Source organism: Pelodiscus sinensis, chromosome 1 (genome assembly GCF_052426305.1).
Source record: "Pelodiscus sinensis isolate ZL-2025 chromosome 1, ASM5242630v1, whole genome shotgun sequence".
Classification (NCBI taxonomy): Eukaryota; Metazoa; Chordata; order Testudines; family Trionychidae; genus Pelodiscus; species Pelodiscus sinensis.
In genome coordinates, this window is record NC_143052.1 from 23,552,240 (window position 1) to 23,568,417 (window position 16,178).

Consider the following 16,178-nt stretch of genomic DNA (forward strand, 5'->3'; position numbering starts at 1 on the left):
CACTTCATTGATATTATATATTTTCCACATGTAAGGACTATTTATAGTGAACATGGTATTGATTATTTATTATTTTTACGAGCATTGAGGACGCTTGGGAGTGTTTTTATTTACATTTTATTCAGACTGCCTTTGGAGCTAGAGCTTTTCACATGTTATACAGGGACAGTTTGGAGAAGGGAATTATTTTTTAATAAGCTGATGGACAATGGCTAAGGAATCATGCAGAGCATAATACATGTTATCTGCCTGTGCAGTGAAGTGCTTTGACATCTCTGTGTTTCATTTGGCTTCACAAATGTCTGGCTTTTTTTAACTTTATGGATTTTACTAGTCAGTTGTCATTAAGTGTTTTTATTCTTGAAAAAATTGTTTACCAATGAGAAACTATATGATGCTGAGTGCATTTCTGTAGCTAAAATCTGCCCTTTGTCATGGCACTAGTAAAAAGAAAACATCCATATGGTAGAAGAACCTGCAAATAACTGAATCTATTGAAAACAAGGTGATTTAATTTTTTTAAAACTAACATCTGTGACTAGCTTTGTTTTATTCCGTGGCCTTTTGTCACTTTTATAGGAGGCATCGTTGATAAGGACCTTCGTCACTACCTCAATTTACGGTTCCAGAAAGGTTCGGTGGACCACGAGCTCCAGCAGATCATACGTGACAATCTCTACCTCCGCACAGTGCCATGTGAGTAAGGGGAAGATTATATGTCCCTTTTCTGTCTGAGGTAACCAGTTACCTGAATAAATGTAAGATGTAAGCTAAAAATTACAAAAGCATCAAAATACTAAGAGATACTTTATTAAAATATCTTCTTTCTGATAAGTGGACTGAATTACTATTTAGAGACTACGTGGAACAATTCAGAAGTAATTTCTAGTGCAGCTAGCTGTGTTGGAAGTAGCTGTAGCAAAGGGAGTGTTCCAAGAAGAATGGTTTCTTCTGAACTTGCTCTGGGTCTAAACAATTAAAATAAAAAAATGATGTGTCCACTTTACAGGACAGTTAAGCTGGTGTGTAATAGTTGGAATTTTATCTGCACTATATGGAATTCATATGGGTTTTATCACTTATGGATTATATTAGAGGAGATGGAAATGCAACTGGAGGAGAAAGAAGGAAATATACAAAATAAGAGACAGCTTAGTTTAGCTGCCATAGGTATGGTCTCAAATGTTTAACCTGTCTAGTGGCTGCATAAAGTTTTTAGTGGACTACAAATCAACAGTATTTAGATTTAAAACCTTATATATCATTTTGGTCATATCATTAGCAGTGAAGCAATTGACATATTTGTATGCCAGGCGTATTAAGAATAGTAATATAAGAAATGTCAGAATAGCAGCAGCAAGTGTTTCAGAGTAGAGCTGTTTGGTGACTTACAGTTTATCAATCAAATCGGATACCTCGGATAGCTTGATAAATGTAATCCAACACTGCTGTATTTAAATCAGGAAGTGCAGAATGTGTGTACATTTGAATTTGCAGGTGTGACATTAAAGAGATGGGCTAAGGAAGATGGATTAAAGTAAGTGACTGTACTATTTACATGGTAATGGGTGAATGCACTTTGAAATCTGTGATGTTGTCAGTGTTCCCATGTGAGAATTTTTGTGATATAAAAGAAAGGAAATATAAAGCACTGAAAAAGAGGCACAGTCATGTTTACTGTTTTTTAAGCTGAAAGTAAGTAAATACAATTTTTTTTCAAGTGTTCAGCCTGTCCCTGTCAGGTCAATAACATAAGTTTAAAGGATGTTTATTATTTAGATATCAGAAACATTGTTTTTATGTGAGTTATGATTAACTAGGTTTGCTTTAAATGTATTGTGAAGAAGAATAGGAGATCCAAGCAGAGGTGAAAATGCAAAGATGTTTTGAGACCAGACCTAGCACAGAATGGTATTTTTAAATTACCCAAATACATCACTATCTGGAAGACCATTGATACATGAGGTTGGGTATTTATAACACTCCTCTTCAATTTAGAGTATCAACCAAAATGCATGGATCACCACTGAAGGCAGGTCTACACTACAGCCAAAGGTCAGCTAAAGGTTCGCAATTCCAGCTATGTAAATAACGTAGCTGGAGTCGATGTACCTTAAGTTAAGCTTTGGCGCCATCCTCGCAGCAGGATGACAAGAAAAACAAGAAAAACTCTCCCACTGACTTCCTTTACTACTTGTTACAGTGAGGAGTACCAACTCTGATGGGGTGCCCTTAGCATTAGATTTAGTGGGTCCATACTCGGCCCCCCTAAATTCAACACCAGAAGATTGACTGCCACAGCATCAATCTTCCCACAAGTATGGACATGCCCTGAGATTTTACTTCTGGAGCTATGGATTTTAAAAGATAGCAACTCTCTGGCTAAAAGCATATCAGTCCCTGCTACCTAATATCCTATGGTGAGATTTGTTAGGGGGAAAATATCTGAATAGCAGATGTTTCAATAGGTAGCCATGTCTTATGTAATGAGTAATTTAGAACTATATCATATGCTCCGTCTACACACACGATTACCAATGATGTCAGTGGAAGATATGTATGTGAACTGAGGGCATGATATGCCTCCAAGATTTGTCTAAATTAAGAAATTAACTAGGTCAATAAAATATGGTGTTACATACTGCAGTATGTTAGGGAGATTTATATTTGCAGGAACAAATGGGTCAGTGAAAAACAGATGAGTGAAGTAGGACTATGCAGAAAGAAAGTACACTCACAGATTGGCTTCCAAAGTAGAATTTGAATTGAATTGAAATGAAATGAACTAGAGGTAAGAGTATCAAAAGAAACTGTTATAGACGCACATTCATAGGATAAGAAAGCTGACCAGGAAATATTTATACTGATAAGAGAGTCTGAAAAATCCAAATACATCATGATATCAGAAGAGATTTCAATTACTTTGATAGTGACATGGATGACAATTGTTGAATTACAGAGTAACCAAGCAAGGTCTTGGAGACAATGTAAAGCAATTTTCCTTACTTCTTTTACAAAAACCAAACCAAAATAAAATATGGTCTGGTGGTCATAACATCTTGTTCTAAGTGTTCTTAAAACAACTGGAAATATAGCATCTTCAATATATGGGAATTTTAAAATACAGGCAGTCCCCGGGTTACGTACAAGATAGGGACTGTAGGTTTGTTCTTAAGTTGAATCTGTATGTAAGTCGGAACTGGCGTCCAGATTCAGCCGCTGCTGAAACTGACCGCCAGTTCTGACTTACATACAGATTCAACTTAAGAACCCCAAGCTTCCCCAAGTCAGCTGCTGCTGAAACTGATCAGTGCTGATTCCAGGAAGCCTAGGGCAGAGCAACTCTGCCTCGGGCTTCCTGTAGTCAGCGCTGGTCAGTTTCAGCAGCGGCTGACTTGGGGACGCCTGGGGCAGAGCAGCTGGGGTGCTGCTGGGTTGCTCCAGTACCACTGCTCCTCGGCGCTACTGGACCAACCCAGCAGCACCCCAGCTGCTCTGCCCCAGGCGTCCTGATTCAGCCACTGCTGAAACTGACCAGCAGCGGCTGAATCAGGACCTGGGGCAGAGCAGCTTGGGTGCTGCCGGGTTGGTCCAGTAGTGCCCAGAGCGGCGCTGCAGGACCAATCGGCAGCGCCCCAGCTGCTCTGCTCCAGGGTCCAAAACAAAAGCCTGGTCTGCTGGGGGGGGGGCACACTAGCCGCGCCCCCCCCCCCCAGCAGACCAGGGACACCAGGAGCAGAGCCGCAGCGGCAGCGGGGTGCCGTGCCTCTGAGGCTTTGCTCTTGCAAAGTCTCAGAGGCGTGGGACCCCCCCGCGGCTGCGGCTTCAGTCCCGGTGCTTGTGGTCTGCTGGGGACCGTCTGCTGCTCTGGTGCCCCTGGTCTGCTGGAGACCGTCTCCAGCAGACCAGGGGCACCGGGCGGGTTCCCGCGCTTCTGAGGCTTTGCCAGAGCAAAGTCTCAGAAGCGCGGGGAACCGCCGCTGCTGCCGCTTCAGTCCCGGTGCCTGTGGTCTGCTGGGGACTGTCCCCAGCAGACCACAGGCACCCGAACTGAAGCGCGGGAACCCGCCGGTGCCCCTGGTCTGCTGGAGACAGTCTCCAGCAGACCAGGGGCACCAGAGCAGCTTACGAACAGGGCTTTCTCGCCCCAGAGCTCGCAGGTATCAATCTGCTACCTCGATCTCCGGGGCGAGAAAGCCCCATTCGTAAGTGCGGATCCGCCATAAGTCGGATCCGTGTAAGTCGGGGACTGCCTGTAAAGCAATTGACAGAAAAAACAATGAGTTTGCCTTTGATTTTTGTTTAGAATTTTACTTATGCACAAATAATGAATATTTAAAAGGACCTTGTCATGTACAATACAATACCACTTTGTCCATTTGTTTCTTAAACCTGTCAGAAATTAGGAGACTACAATATATCTTATCTGGAGGTTTATTCTGCTTCCAGTGTTCATGTGTAAGGCCAGTCAATGTTAACAACATATACACCTGCACCTTTAGTGGAGGTTGCACTCCTAAACTATTTTCTGTTTTTAATATATCTTCTTATTATTTTTAAATTATCCAGAGAGGCTGAGTAGTCACAGCTTCCATTGACTTAAATTTGTGCTTCAGGCAGTCAGCACTTCTGAAACTTTTTATTAGAAGGTAAAAATTATGGTTGGTAATACAAATGATTTATTTTATAAGCAGTAAAGAGATGATTTCAAAGGTATAGTTCGATTATTAAATAAACTATGCCAATGCCAATAGGCTTAAGAAAGATGATTAAAAGTAGGCCATGCATGTGTTTACCACAAATCCTGCCACAGGACACAGCACTAACCAAAACATCCCAGCTAGTATGATGCCTTGCAGAAGAGAATACAAAATTATGGTGTTTGGAAATGTTGGTGGAGTCAAGAACACTGGCTAAGAGGCAACTCTTTTGTGGTAGTAATCTTCATTAAACTCTGTGGGTTCTAGTAAAGTGTACATTATTTCTTATTTATGATAATAATGTAATATCAAAGTGAAAGGACAGCTGATAGTCTTATCAGCACTATCTCGGTCCCATGCCAAAGATAGTGTCTGCATGGTGGCTGGTTTTATTTCCAAGGAAAGATTGATCTAGCAATTATAATTAATAAAATAGCAGTTGATTTTCATCTTTTTGTGGAATCAAAAAGGAAAATTCATCCGATGCAGGAATTATGTGCTTGTATGGACATCATACTGCATGACACTGGTAGAAGTGGGAAAATAGTTGGGATTTATAATATATATGGTTCCTGGTCTAAAAATATTATCTCCAAGGAGAGTATATAGAGGAGAGAGATTTTTCTCATAAGTTAGCTCAGTATCAAAAAATATCTTCTGAAGAGTGAAAAATGACTGCATGACTGTTCTAAAATATACAAATTTAGAAGGCCAGATATTGGTGGTGAAGAGCTACCAGTTTGATGTCACGTGGCACTATTCTTAGGAGAAAATAACCTGTTCTTAACACCCAAAAAACCAGCAAAGAAGAGTCCACATCAGTGAAAATCACAGCCACTAGCTTTAATGACTGTTTTTATTTTCTTGCACACTGAAGTGTTAGTTCTTGCACTGACAGCTCAGAATAAATCAATGCAAGGCCTTTGGGGAATGTTCCTGTTATTTACCTAATGGGAACACCTCAAAGTTGAAAATGAGTGTATTTAAAGCTGAGTCATTGGCAGCTATGTTGAATATTGATGACTCTTGAGCAAAAATAAATCAAATAATTTGAAAGTGTTAGTAAGATTTTATGTCATTCTTATTTTTGCTTATAAATCACCTCTGAGATTATGGCCCCATGGGGAGGGTGCTGGACACATACTAAGAGATGATCACTGCAGCAGATAATTGACAATCTGAACAGACAAGACAAAGAAAGCGCTGGAAGCGAATCCAAGATACAGAGAAGTGAAATGACTTGCCCAAGATCACACAGCAGGTCACTGACTGAGCTGCAAAAAGAATGCAGATATTCCCACTCCAGTGCCGTACCCACTGGGCCATTCTGCCTGTTCCATTATAGGTATTATAACATCTGGTTATATTAAATGATACTAGGAAATATAAATATCCACAATACTAGTTAAAGTGATTCATTATAAATGGCTTGGGAAATCAATGTTAAAATGATAATATACTGCCTTTCTGTATTGTTTTCATGGGTTTTTCATTATATTTTATGGATTTATTTTGTGTTATGCAGGGGTGTTTCCTAGGCTTTTGTTATCGTATAAGTATCTGGTTTAATGCCCAACAGAGTCGATACTCAGAGTCCCAGAGTTTCACAGCGTATTGGCTCAGGCTCAGAATGCTTTTGCCTGGGAGCTTTTTCATATAGTTGGTATGAGAGAGTGGATAATAATGAAGAATTAGAAGATTGTATTTTTGAAAAAATCAGGCTTTTGGCTTGCTTAATATTGAGAGCAGACATGGCAAAATGGAGTCCCCAAATGGGGGACAGGAAAAGTAGAAGCATTGTTACAGTTGATAGTCTTCAGGAAATAAAAGACAGAATTTCTCTAAATGTTTCTCAGGCAACTTTTAATGACTATTTCCAGAAGATACCTAACCTCAGCTACTCAGTCATTTATTCTGCTTTGGGCACGTGTGTTAAATATTTATCTTGCACTATGTGACGTGGGACAAAAAATTAGTCTGATCTTTTGCTATAATAAAGGAAGCAATAGGATTTTACACACTTATATCTTCTTAAGAAGTAACCTAAAGACTGGCATTTGCACTGCTCTGCAGCTGCTTTTGCTTATAGAAGCCTTTGATTCTTACAGCCTTTTTAACCCCAAAAATCAAAACTCTTGAAATCACAAGTCACTCTTGAATATTAGCAACTATTTTATTTAACTTGCACACTGGCTAATATGCCCTCAAAGGACCTGACCCTGTACCTCTGAAATCAATGGGAGTTTTAATGATGACGCTAATAGGAGTCAGGAACAAGTCCTAAAAGTGGGTAACCCTGTCTTTCATCAGGGGTTGCCACGAAGAAGATAAATTGCATAACTAGCTTTTATGATGCACAGGTTGGACCTCCATGGTCCCTCTCCCTGGGGACCTGAGTGGTCCCAAAGAAGGGAATTTCCTGGACCAGGCAAGGTCAGTTCTGCCCCCCTGCCACTGGTTCCCCAGACTGGCTCCGTTCCTGCTCTGGCCTCCCAGCTAGCTCCCCATATGGGACCGGCCCTGCTGCACTGCCATGGCAGCCCATTGTTCTGCTGCTTGGGCTCTCAGCTTCACCGCAGCAAACCACTGCCCCACCACTGGTGCTCCAAGCCTCACCAGCCCTACCGTGGCAGTACCAACCCCGCCAGCCCACAGTAGGACCTCCACCTGTCCCCCTATCTACATAGCAGATTGCTTCTTAGCTGCTGGAGTTCCACACCCTGTCAGCCTTACCGCAGCATCAGCAGCCCCCCTGCTGGAGCTTCTGCCCCCACCAGCCCTGCTGCAGCATCCCTGCATTCCCCCTCCCCCAAAACAGAGCAGACCACTTCCCCACTGGAGCCCACTGGCATTCTGGCTACCCTGCCACTGGCTCAGCAGTGCTCCCAGCCACTTGCCTCCCTGCAGTCTGGTTCCTGGCCCCCACAGCGTTCCTGTCTCTGGCCCTCCACCAGGTCTCTTTGGTTCAGCAACAACCTTGGTCCTGACAGACTACGGATGTTGCCAGTCCGGGGAGTCCAGGTTGAGAGAGGTTCAACCTGTAGCCTGCTGCAGCTGCGTAGCCATTGGGTAGCTTTAAGACAGTGCCACATCCACGTGCCACTTAGCTTGAAAATGGTGCCTGAATGTATGTAGCCAGTAATTTGCTGTCACATGATATGTTTATGGTCATGATTCAGAATTTGGAGACAATATTTGTTAGTTGCTTAAAACTATTTTACATTTGATCAACTTTTGCTGGGTTGGATGGTGATATTAGCATTCTAAGTCAACCACTTTCTCGTGAAGTCTTTGTAATGTGTTCTGCTTTTTCACATAAATCCTTTCATATTTGTGCACTACTGAGAACAAGTAACATCTGTGAATATAGTTTTGTAACATGATACCAAATGGAACAGGGATAGTGACAGTTTTAAATGGATCTTGATCACTAATTTTATTCATTACTCAAGATTTGTATAGAAACATTTACAGATGAAGAATGGTGGGCAATAGAAGAGATCACAACTAATTTGCATTAAAATCTGGGCAGGAGCAAAGGCTCTGAATGGGAATTCAGGGTGTTGGCTTTAGTTTATGAAGTCCAGATTATCTGAGACATTTTGTGTCTCTCTGAGAGACCCTGTCACATTGAATATTGCCTACTCATAGCAGTCAAAAATCATGAGATTGGCTTAGAAATCAAAAGATTTTTTTTAAATTAGGTTATTCTCTTTCCTGTTAACCTTCTATGTTTTTGAACCTTTTTATACACTTAGTTCACATTTTCAAGCTTTGACCCTCAATAATGAGAGATAGAAATGTACTTTTTAATGGAAGTGAGATTGTCATGAATGACTCTAAGAGCTAGTGTTTACAGAGAAACCCCAAATAAATGTGAGATTTCTGATAAAATCACAAGAGCTGGCAATGAAAAACAGACCTGTGTGTGACACAGGTGCTTGAACTGATGTTCCCTTGATATAAATAATAGGAAGATAAATCCAGTCTGTATTCTGTGAGGTGTCTTTTATTTTGGAAGTTGCTCCACGAGAGCCCAGATTTGTTAAAATTCTGGCCATGTTGCAAAATTCATCTTTTTTCCTTCTCCTCTTAGCCTGTTGAATGTGGAGTAGCCTGAGGTAGATGTAATTATGGGCATTGCTTTGCTTATTTGGTGACTTTACTTTGTTAGGTGCTCAATGCAGTCTGGGAACCCAGTTATATTTTCTACATTCAAAATTGGGGGGGGGGGGAGGGAAGGGAGAGAGAATGGGAATGATTTTAAAAGTCATTTTGTATACCTAAGATTCAACTACTAAGTCCATATTTAGACACCTAAATAAAGACCCACTATGGATTTAGGTGATGAGATTTGAAAACATCTTTCAAGGTTTCTGTTGTTGGAATGAGAATGGCCTCCCATATAGTAAACAGACAATTAGAAATTAGTCAGAATGAAGATCATAAGTCATCAGTGTGATAAGTATTCCACTGTTCACATGCCTCGCTAAACCCTAGCCAAACCATCGATCCCATCTTCAGTTCCGCCAGACTCCCAGCTTGTTTGCATCTCCCTTTAAAGCATGCCCACAGGTCAACCACACACTAAAAATGACCCTTTCCTGTCCTTGGGGGTCCCCACCCTTTGCCATTCCTTTCCTTTAAACATGTGGTGTCTGGGTCCTCTTGCCACTGAGATACCTGGCTAAGTCAGAGCATGGGATATTACTTCCTCATGAGTCTCTCTCTGCACCATAAGCCAAAGTCTATAGAATGCTCTAAAGTAGCACAGTTTTAAATAGAAAAGCAGAGGTTGAGTGGAGCATTTTTAGGAAGGTGGGTGGCCAATCCAGAAGAACAGCGAGTAGCGTTTTGGTTCAGCTACTGAATATGGGCTTAATGTGGAGCCTCTTACTGAAGTAGTGGTTATGAAGAGACTTCACTTCTTTAAATCCTTCATTAAGTGCCCCATTTCGTTCTGCTTTTCCTAACAATACCTTACGCATGTTCTCCTGGCTTTTGTCTAGTGATTTTGGGTTGGTTCTGGGTTCAGCTATGTTTCTAAATTCTGTTACTCCCTGTTCTATCCTTCTGCTTAAAGCTTTTCTCTCCCATTTCAATCCTCCATCACTATCAAGCTATCCACAGTAATAGTCATGCACATCAGCGTCTCAAATTTACTTCCTTTAGTTTGCTTTTGTTCACATCAATTTATCAAATTTATTTAAAATATTCTGAATGGGGAAATGTTCTCAATATGGAGCAGGTGGAAACTTGTTTATGGAAAAAGCTGCAGAAGACCCAAACCCGACCTCATGCTCCTGAGGGTTGCCATGGGGACTCCAACCCCACACTGCCACGGGGTTACAGCCTCAGCCCTTCACTCCCGGGAATTCCTAGGGGCTGCAGCAGGACTTCAGCCCTGGTCCCATGCTGTGCCTAGTGCCAGACTGCTGACCCTGATGCCCATCCCGGCTGACCTTCCTGCCCTTAGGCTCCCAGGCTCTCTGGTCCAGGAGCATCCATGGTCCTGCTAGATTTTGGAGGTACAACCTGTACATACTTTCTGGTAATATACAAGTGATATTTTGCCAATGATAAAAAATGCATTACAGCGACTTTCAATATTCAGGTATCTTTTTAAATCTTTTAGTAATTCCTGATGCAGAAGACATAGAGATGTCAGAGGAAATTATGTTGTTGCTTTTTAAATGAAGGCTGTAGCCCCTATCTTGAGAGAGACAGCCTTGAGAATGTAACCTGAGAGCAAAGAGAATCAATGTTTGCCATTGATTATTCCCTAGCACAAGCACTTGGGCTCCACTTCTTCTACAGCAAGAAAACAAGAGAGGTCATTCTATCAAATGTTGATGCTTTATGTGTCAGAAACAACATGCTAGAAAACCATTCTGACAAGCTTTAATAGCTTCAAATAAGATCTTCAGGGTTATTTAGATGTTGACATACTCATACATATCACAGCCCTTCTTGGAGGGTTTCTTGGGATCCAAAGAATTTTGTGTTATATATTGACCTATAATTCTTATAGAATTCTCATCAATACTGACTTGAATGCAGTTGAAAAACATACTGTCATACTCCTCACCCCTCAACTATGCAGTGGTGTTAGTTGTTGGTCCTCAGTGCTGGGGCCTTATACATGTTCATCTGCCTGTGTAAATCATCCCTAAAGTAGAATCCAGCTCTAGGGGATCTGCAATGCATAAGGCAAGTCTTAGGCAATATAGAGATTCCAATGCCCTCGTCCCACACAGGGAAAAGAGATTATACCTGGCTGTTAAAAGAGTCTCTTAGGGTCATTTACAACCAGTGTAGTTTAGAGTAGCTTGGCCCAAAGTATCCCAGTTTTGATTTTTTTGTGTCCCATATCAATTCGCAACAAACATTCCCTAATTGCAGCTAAAGTAGTTCATGTTGCCTAAGGGTTATCTGGCTCTATACCTTTTGTAATTAATATCTATTCAGACATCAAAAAATTGAAATGATTTTTTTTTAAAGAAAAGGATGGCAAAAGTGCTCCCCACTCATGTGTGTCTGATAGTTAAAAACATTATGGAAAGATTTGACTCTTCCAGTTACTTTAAGGCTTCTGAAAAAAGGAATAAAACTGCACTAATTGGACTACAGTTTGTCATACAAGAGTGTGGAATAAATGTTTTATTATTCCTCATTAAACCCATATACCTCCAACATCGATACCTAATCATTCTTATTGTCATTCCATGAATAGCTTCAAATAATTTCAAGAGTGTTAAACAGAAAAGTATCCTTTGTTTATTAATTTTAGTTCACAGCTCTTTCATCAGAAAGCATAATATAATAATAATATAGACCATGGCTTATAATTAAGAGGTTTTTTCCACAAGAAAATAAAATGTAGACATTGCTTTCCAAAAATATTTTTGAGATAGGGACAACAAATGGAATCTTAATTAGAAGAAATGGTGTGCATATAGTATTAGAGCTGGAGAAATAACACCATAAATTAATCACAGGCTTGAAAACTCTCAGATGCCTTGAGTTTAAATTGGCACATCATATTAGATTAGTGCCCAACACAGGAAAAGTACCATTGTGAAGAAACTGGCTGCATTGTTGCAGTTATAACACTATGTTGGTTGTATCTACAGTCTTAAACAGAAGTACCAAGTATTCATGTGGTTGCAGTAAATGATTGTAAGCTTGTGTGGGCAAGGTCCATCTCTTTGTTATGTTTGAAGCACAGTGGGCTCCTAGACATTTTGTGAAGTACAAATAATTAATAATAACTGGGTTTTTATTATTCTATTACAAAACCTGATGAGGTAGGTAAATATTCTCTTATGGCACAGAGAGGTTAAATTACTTTAAAGGAATGCCGTGGGTTGGTGACAGAACTACTGATTGCAGACTCCCATTCCTGTGCTCCATAGGGCAACAAACACTTCCTCTTTTCAGTTACTTTTCCAAAACTTCCTCAAGTAGAGTTGGCAGGTGTCTGGTTTTGAACCGGACAGTCCAGTATTTGAGCTTTCTGTTCGAGAAACAAATTGAGAAAATATAAATGTCCGGTATTATCTAAATAAGATGTAATGTAGATTGTGATGTAATGTCAAGTGTGTCCGGTATTTTTGTTGAAACCATCCGGCAACCCTATCCGCAAGAGAACTCATGATTACTCCTGTTCTTTCCTGTTCATTGGTCTCATTTTGAGGTTCTTCTGACTTGCATCACCAAGGATACATCTAGGGTTGCCAGATGGTTTCAACAAAAATACCGGCACATGTATCTGGTGCAGGGCTATTCCTGACGTGTGCTGTTGGCACATCTAGCCACTCTCAAAAGGGATTGGGAACTCTCTGAAGCACAATGCCTTCACAATGCTCATTGTCCAGCACTTCAAAGACCTATCTGAAGCCTATGCTTGTAAAAAATCAATAAAGCCTAAAAAGAGAGCGGCACCTGTATCATGTGATTATATTCTCTCTCTTCCCCTTTTACTGGATGTGAACGACTAGAGCAATACTAATAAATATAGAGAAATATTAGTTGCGCTATTCCTTCATTAGCAACGTAAAAAGGATTCAGAATAAATATTAAAGGCTTCTATTTTTAAAAAAGCTTACAGATTTATGTTCTCTACAATTGAAGGAATATTAAAAGGAGAAAAGATATAGCTGAAAGATTTGTTACAAGAGCTTCATCTTCTTTTGGAGCTGGAGTGGCTTGAATGCAGAGAGGTTGTGAATGAAACCTGAGGTCAGCTTTATCCTTTTCTGGGGGCTCATCATGAACCATGGATGTGCCAATATTAGGTAAAGTTCTCATGGTGGGGTTATGAAAATTAAAAGGTTGTATCTGAAATTTTAGAAATGAGGTTGCAAAGTTATGTGCAAAAGCAATATGAAGTACAAATCTTTCTGCTCCAGTCAATACAAATAACTCAGAAAAGGGTTATACAACATAGCTTGCTTCTGTTCTTAAAAATAAATTGTGCTTTGTGTTGTGTTTCTTTAAAAAAAAAAGGCAGCCTAACACACTATTTTTCATGGTAAACTTTGTATGTTGTTTCTGACTGACTTTGAAAACCTGGCGAAATAACTAAGGACACTTGTCTAAATGCATTTTGGGTAAAGGCCTGATCCAGAGCTTACTGAAATCATTGGCAGAACTCTCATTGAGTTAATGAGGGCTAGATCAGGTTCAAAGTGTTGCAGTTATCATTAACAATACATGGCGAGGCATGGTCTATATGCAAAACAGGGTATGCCTATCCTTAGAGCTGGGGATATGATTTGCAGCTTGAGGAGACATCAGGCATTAGGGAATTAGCACAAAATAGGATGTAGGCATGGCAGGGTGAGCCACAGAGTGGGCTCTGTGACAGAATAGGTGTCCATTAGAGACCCTTCTAGGCTTTTTTTTTTTTTTTTTTGCACAGGAGTTTGATGAGAGGTAGCATGAGTATTTCTCCTCCGGCTGGGAATCAACTGCTGCTTCTAAGCCACTCGAATGAATCTATTAACAAAGAGAGTCTTTGTCCTCTCCTCTAACAGACAATGTTTTAAAGAGGAAGACTGATTTAAAGTTGAACACTGTGCTTACCAATCTGCACGAACTTTGCTGACTTCATGTTTCCTCAGTACACACGTTAACTTTCTTGTTACCAGGATTGTAGGTGTAAGCTTTCAATGTGAAGGTGACTGTGTAATTTATTCAAATACTACCAAAAAGACATCATGTTAGTGACTCATCTGTCCACAGAAATTTTGTGCTGGACTTGGGTATTAGGTTTGATAGGTATTTCAGCCATGACCAATGTTGTGGAGCGCTTGTAGGTTGAGGATTCAGGAGAAATAATACTAAATCCTGGCTCAATTAACCTCAGTGGCAAAACTTCTATTGACCTCTGTGAGACCATGACCTCACCTTCTTCTCCGCCACCCTTATCGATATGACAGTTAAGGCTTTTGTTACTAGAAACCTTTGGGTGCTAATGATGCAATGCTTATGCATGCATATAACTTCACACACCTAAGTAAACCCATTGATATAAATGAGACTACTCACAAGCTAGTCAAATGTGTAAACTTAAGCATGTTTGTAGGTGTGTGCAGGATTGCAGGTAACTTTGTCAGTCATCAGGCGGGTCATCTGAAGAAGTAGGCTGGGCCCACAAAAGCTCATGATACCATCTACATGTTTTGTTATTCTTCAAAGTGCTACCAGACTCTCTGTTTTTTAAGTTTTTCCTGTTACAGACTAACTCCTCTGAAACAGGCTACCCCTCTAAAACTTTTGTCAGAAATATTACATGGTTGGAGATTGCAAGGAGGAAAATAAATTGGTAAAGGGATTTTGTATCTTAGGAGAGGTTCCAAATTGGCAAATAGGGGACTTGATTTTTGTGTCTCTTTAACATAGAATTTTTGCAAAAATTGTTTGAAGAATATGCATGATTTTGAAGTGAATGTGTGTTTTGTTTTTCATTTTATGAATTTTAATTGGGCTTTTCAAAGTTGCCCTCCCCCACCACATAAGCTTTTTCAGTTTGAGGAAAAGTACAGCACATCTGGCCTCGGTTATATGTGAAAATATTTTTGAGCAGTAATATTCACACATCACACAATAATAGCAAGTTGGTTAGGAGACATATAAAGGAATAATCATAATTCAAGCAGTGCAATATTCTGATGTAAAATATCATGAACTTTCACTGAAGACAACTAAATGGCTTTAGTAAGTTCAGGAATTAATTTGGTTTTGTATGTCTCTGGGAGTATTATGTTAAAATAGAAGCTTATGTAATATATCTTATAAAATATTATAGCAGTCCCCAGAACAATACTGTAATGTTTACAGCAGCCTAGTTTCCTTTCAATATATAATTCCTTGTAGGGCCTTTAAAGATGTGCTGTACAGAAAAGCAGCCATTTTTCATAGTTAAAACTCTAACAGATCAATGTAATCAGGCCCATTAAGCTAGGAACACAGAGTACTTCTTGCTGCTGGCCAGGTGGATTAATAAATAAAAGTACAAAAGTTGTACAGAGGCAAGAAAAATATAAATAATTTTTGTAAGCAGGGTGTTTCTACAGACATTTACAGAAATATCCGTCTCCTTAGATGTTTCTAGACCACCTACCACCATATCCTTATTTTTTAGGCCCCAAATCATACACAAATCTTTATATAGAGACTCAGTAACTTCAAAAGGCTGATTTAGGCCTTTGCTTTTAATCTCATCAGGGCAGAGACTGACTTTTATCTGGATCTTGTCCAGTGGTGAGCATGTCATTGGTCCTTAGCAAATTATGAGTAATTGTGGTGCATTCATTCTGTCTGTTGTATAGTCCTTTGTAGACAGTCCAATGTAATCCAGTGCTTTGATTAGAGCAGGTATTTAATACACAGTGAAGTACTAAAATGAGATCATGTTGTGTACAGTCTTGTTCATAGAATAGTGCAGGGCTGTGTTGTAGGCCCTCTTCCAGAGATCACTGGCACTCTTAAGGTGATCTCTTTGACTGAGGGTCAAAGACCAGGCAAATAAAATTAGACTAGGCAAATAAAATCCCATCACTCATAGAGGGGTACACATTTCATAGAATCATGGAACTGGAAGGAAACTTGGCGATCATCAAGTCTAATCACCTGTTCTCATGGAAGGACAAAGTTTTATCTAGAGCATTCTAACAGTCTATTGTCTCTTTGCTTTTTGTCCTACCTTCAGAAGTTAAGGCGAATAATTTTCCCTCTTTACCTTGTAAAAACCATTTAGGTACTTGAAAACTGTTCTGTCCCCTCTCAGTCTTCTCTTTTCCAGCCTAACAAAACCAATTTTTTCAGTCTTCCCTCCTATGACATGTTTTTGAGACCTTGGCTCATTTGTGTTGCTCTTTTCTAGACCTTCTCAAGTTTCTCCACATCTTTATTAAATTTTGGTGCCCAAATTGGACACAGTACTCCAGTTGAGGCCTAATCAGAGTAGAGCAG

At 40.0% G+C, this 16,178-nt stretch overlaps 1 protein-coding gene across 16 annotated transcripts in view; it reads left to right on the forward strand.

The window, feature by feature from the left end:
- The window catches only part of MAGI2 (membrane associated guanylate kinase, WW and PDZ domain containing 2), a 1,124,289-nt gene that overhangs the window by 338,731 nt on the left and 769,380 nt on the right, over positions 1–16,178 (forward strand). For all 16 annotated transcript variants that reach the window (XM_075926597.2, XM_075926590.2, XM_075926502.2 and 13 more), the window contains one exon: positions 580–696. In XM_075926597.2, coding sequence (XP_075782712.2) covers positions 580–696 — 117 coding nt within the window. The remainder of the gene's footprint in view (positions 1–579; positions 697–16,178) is intronic.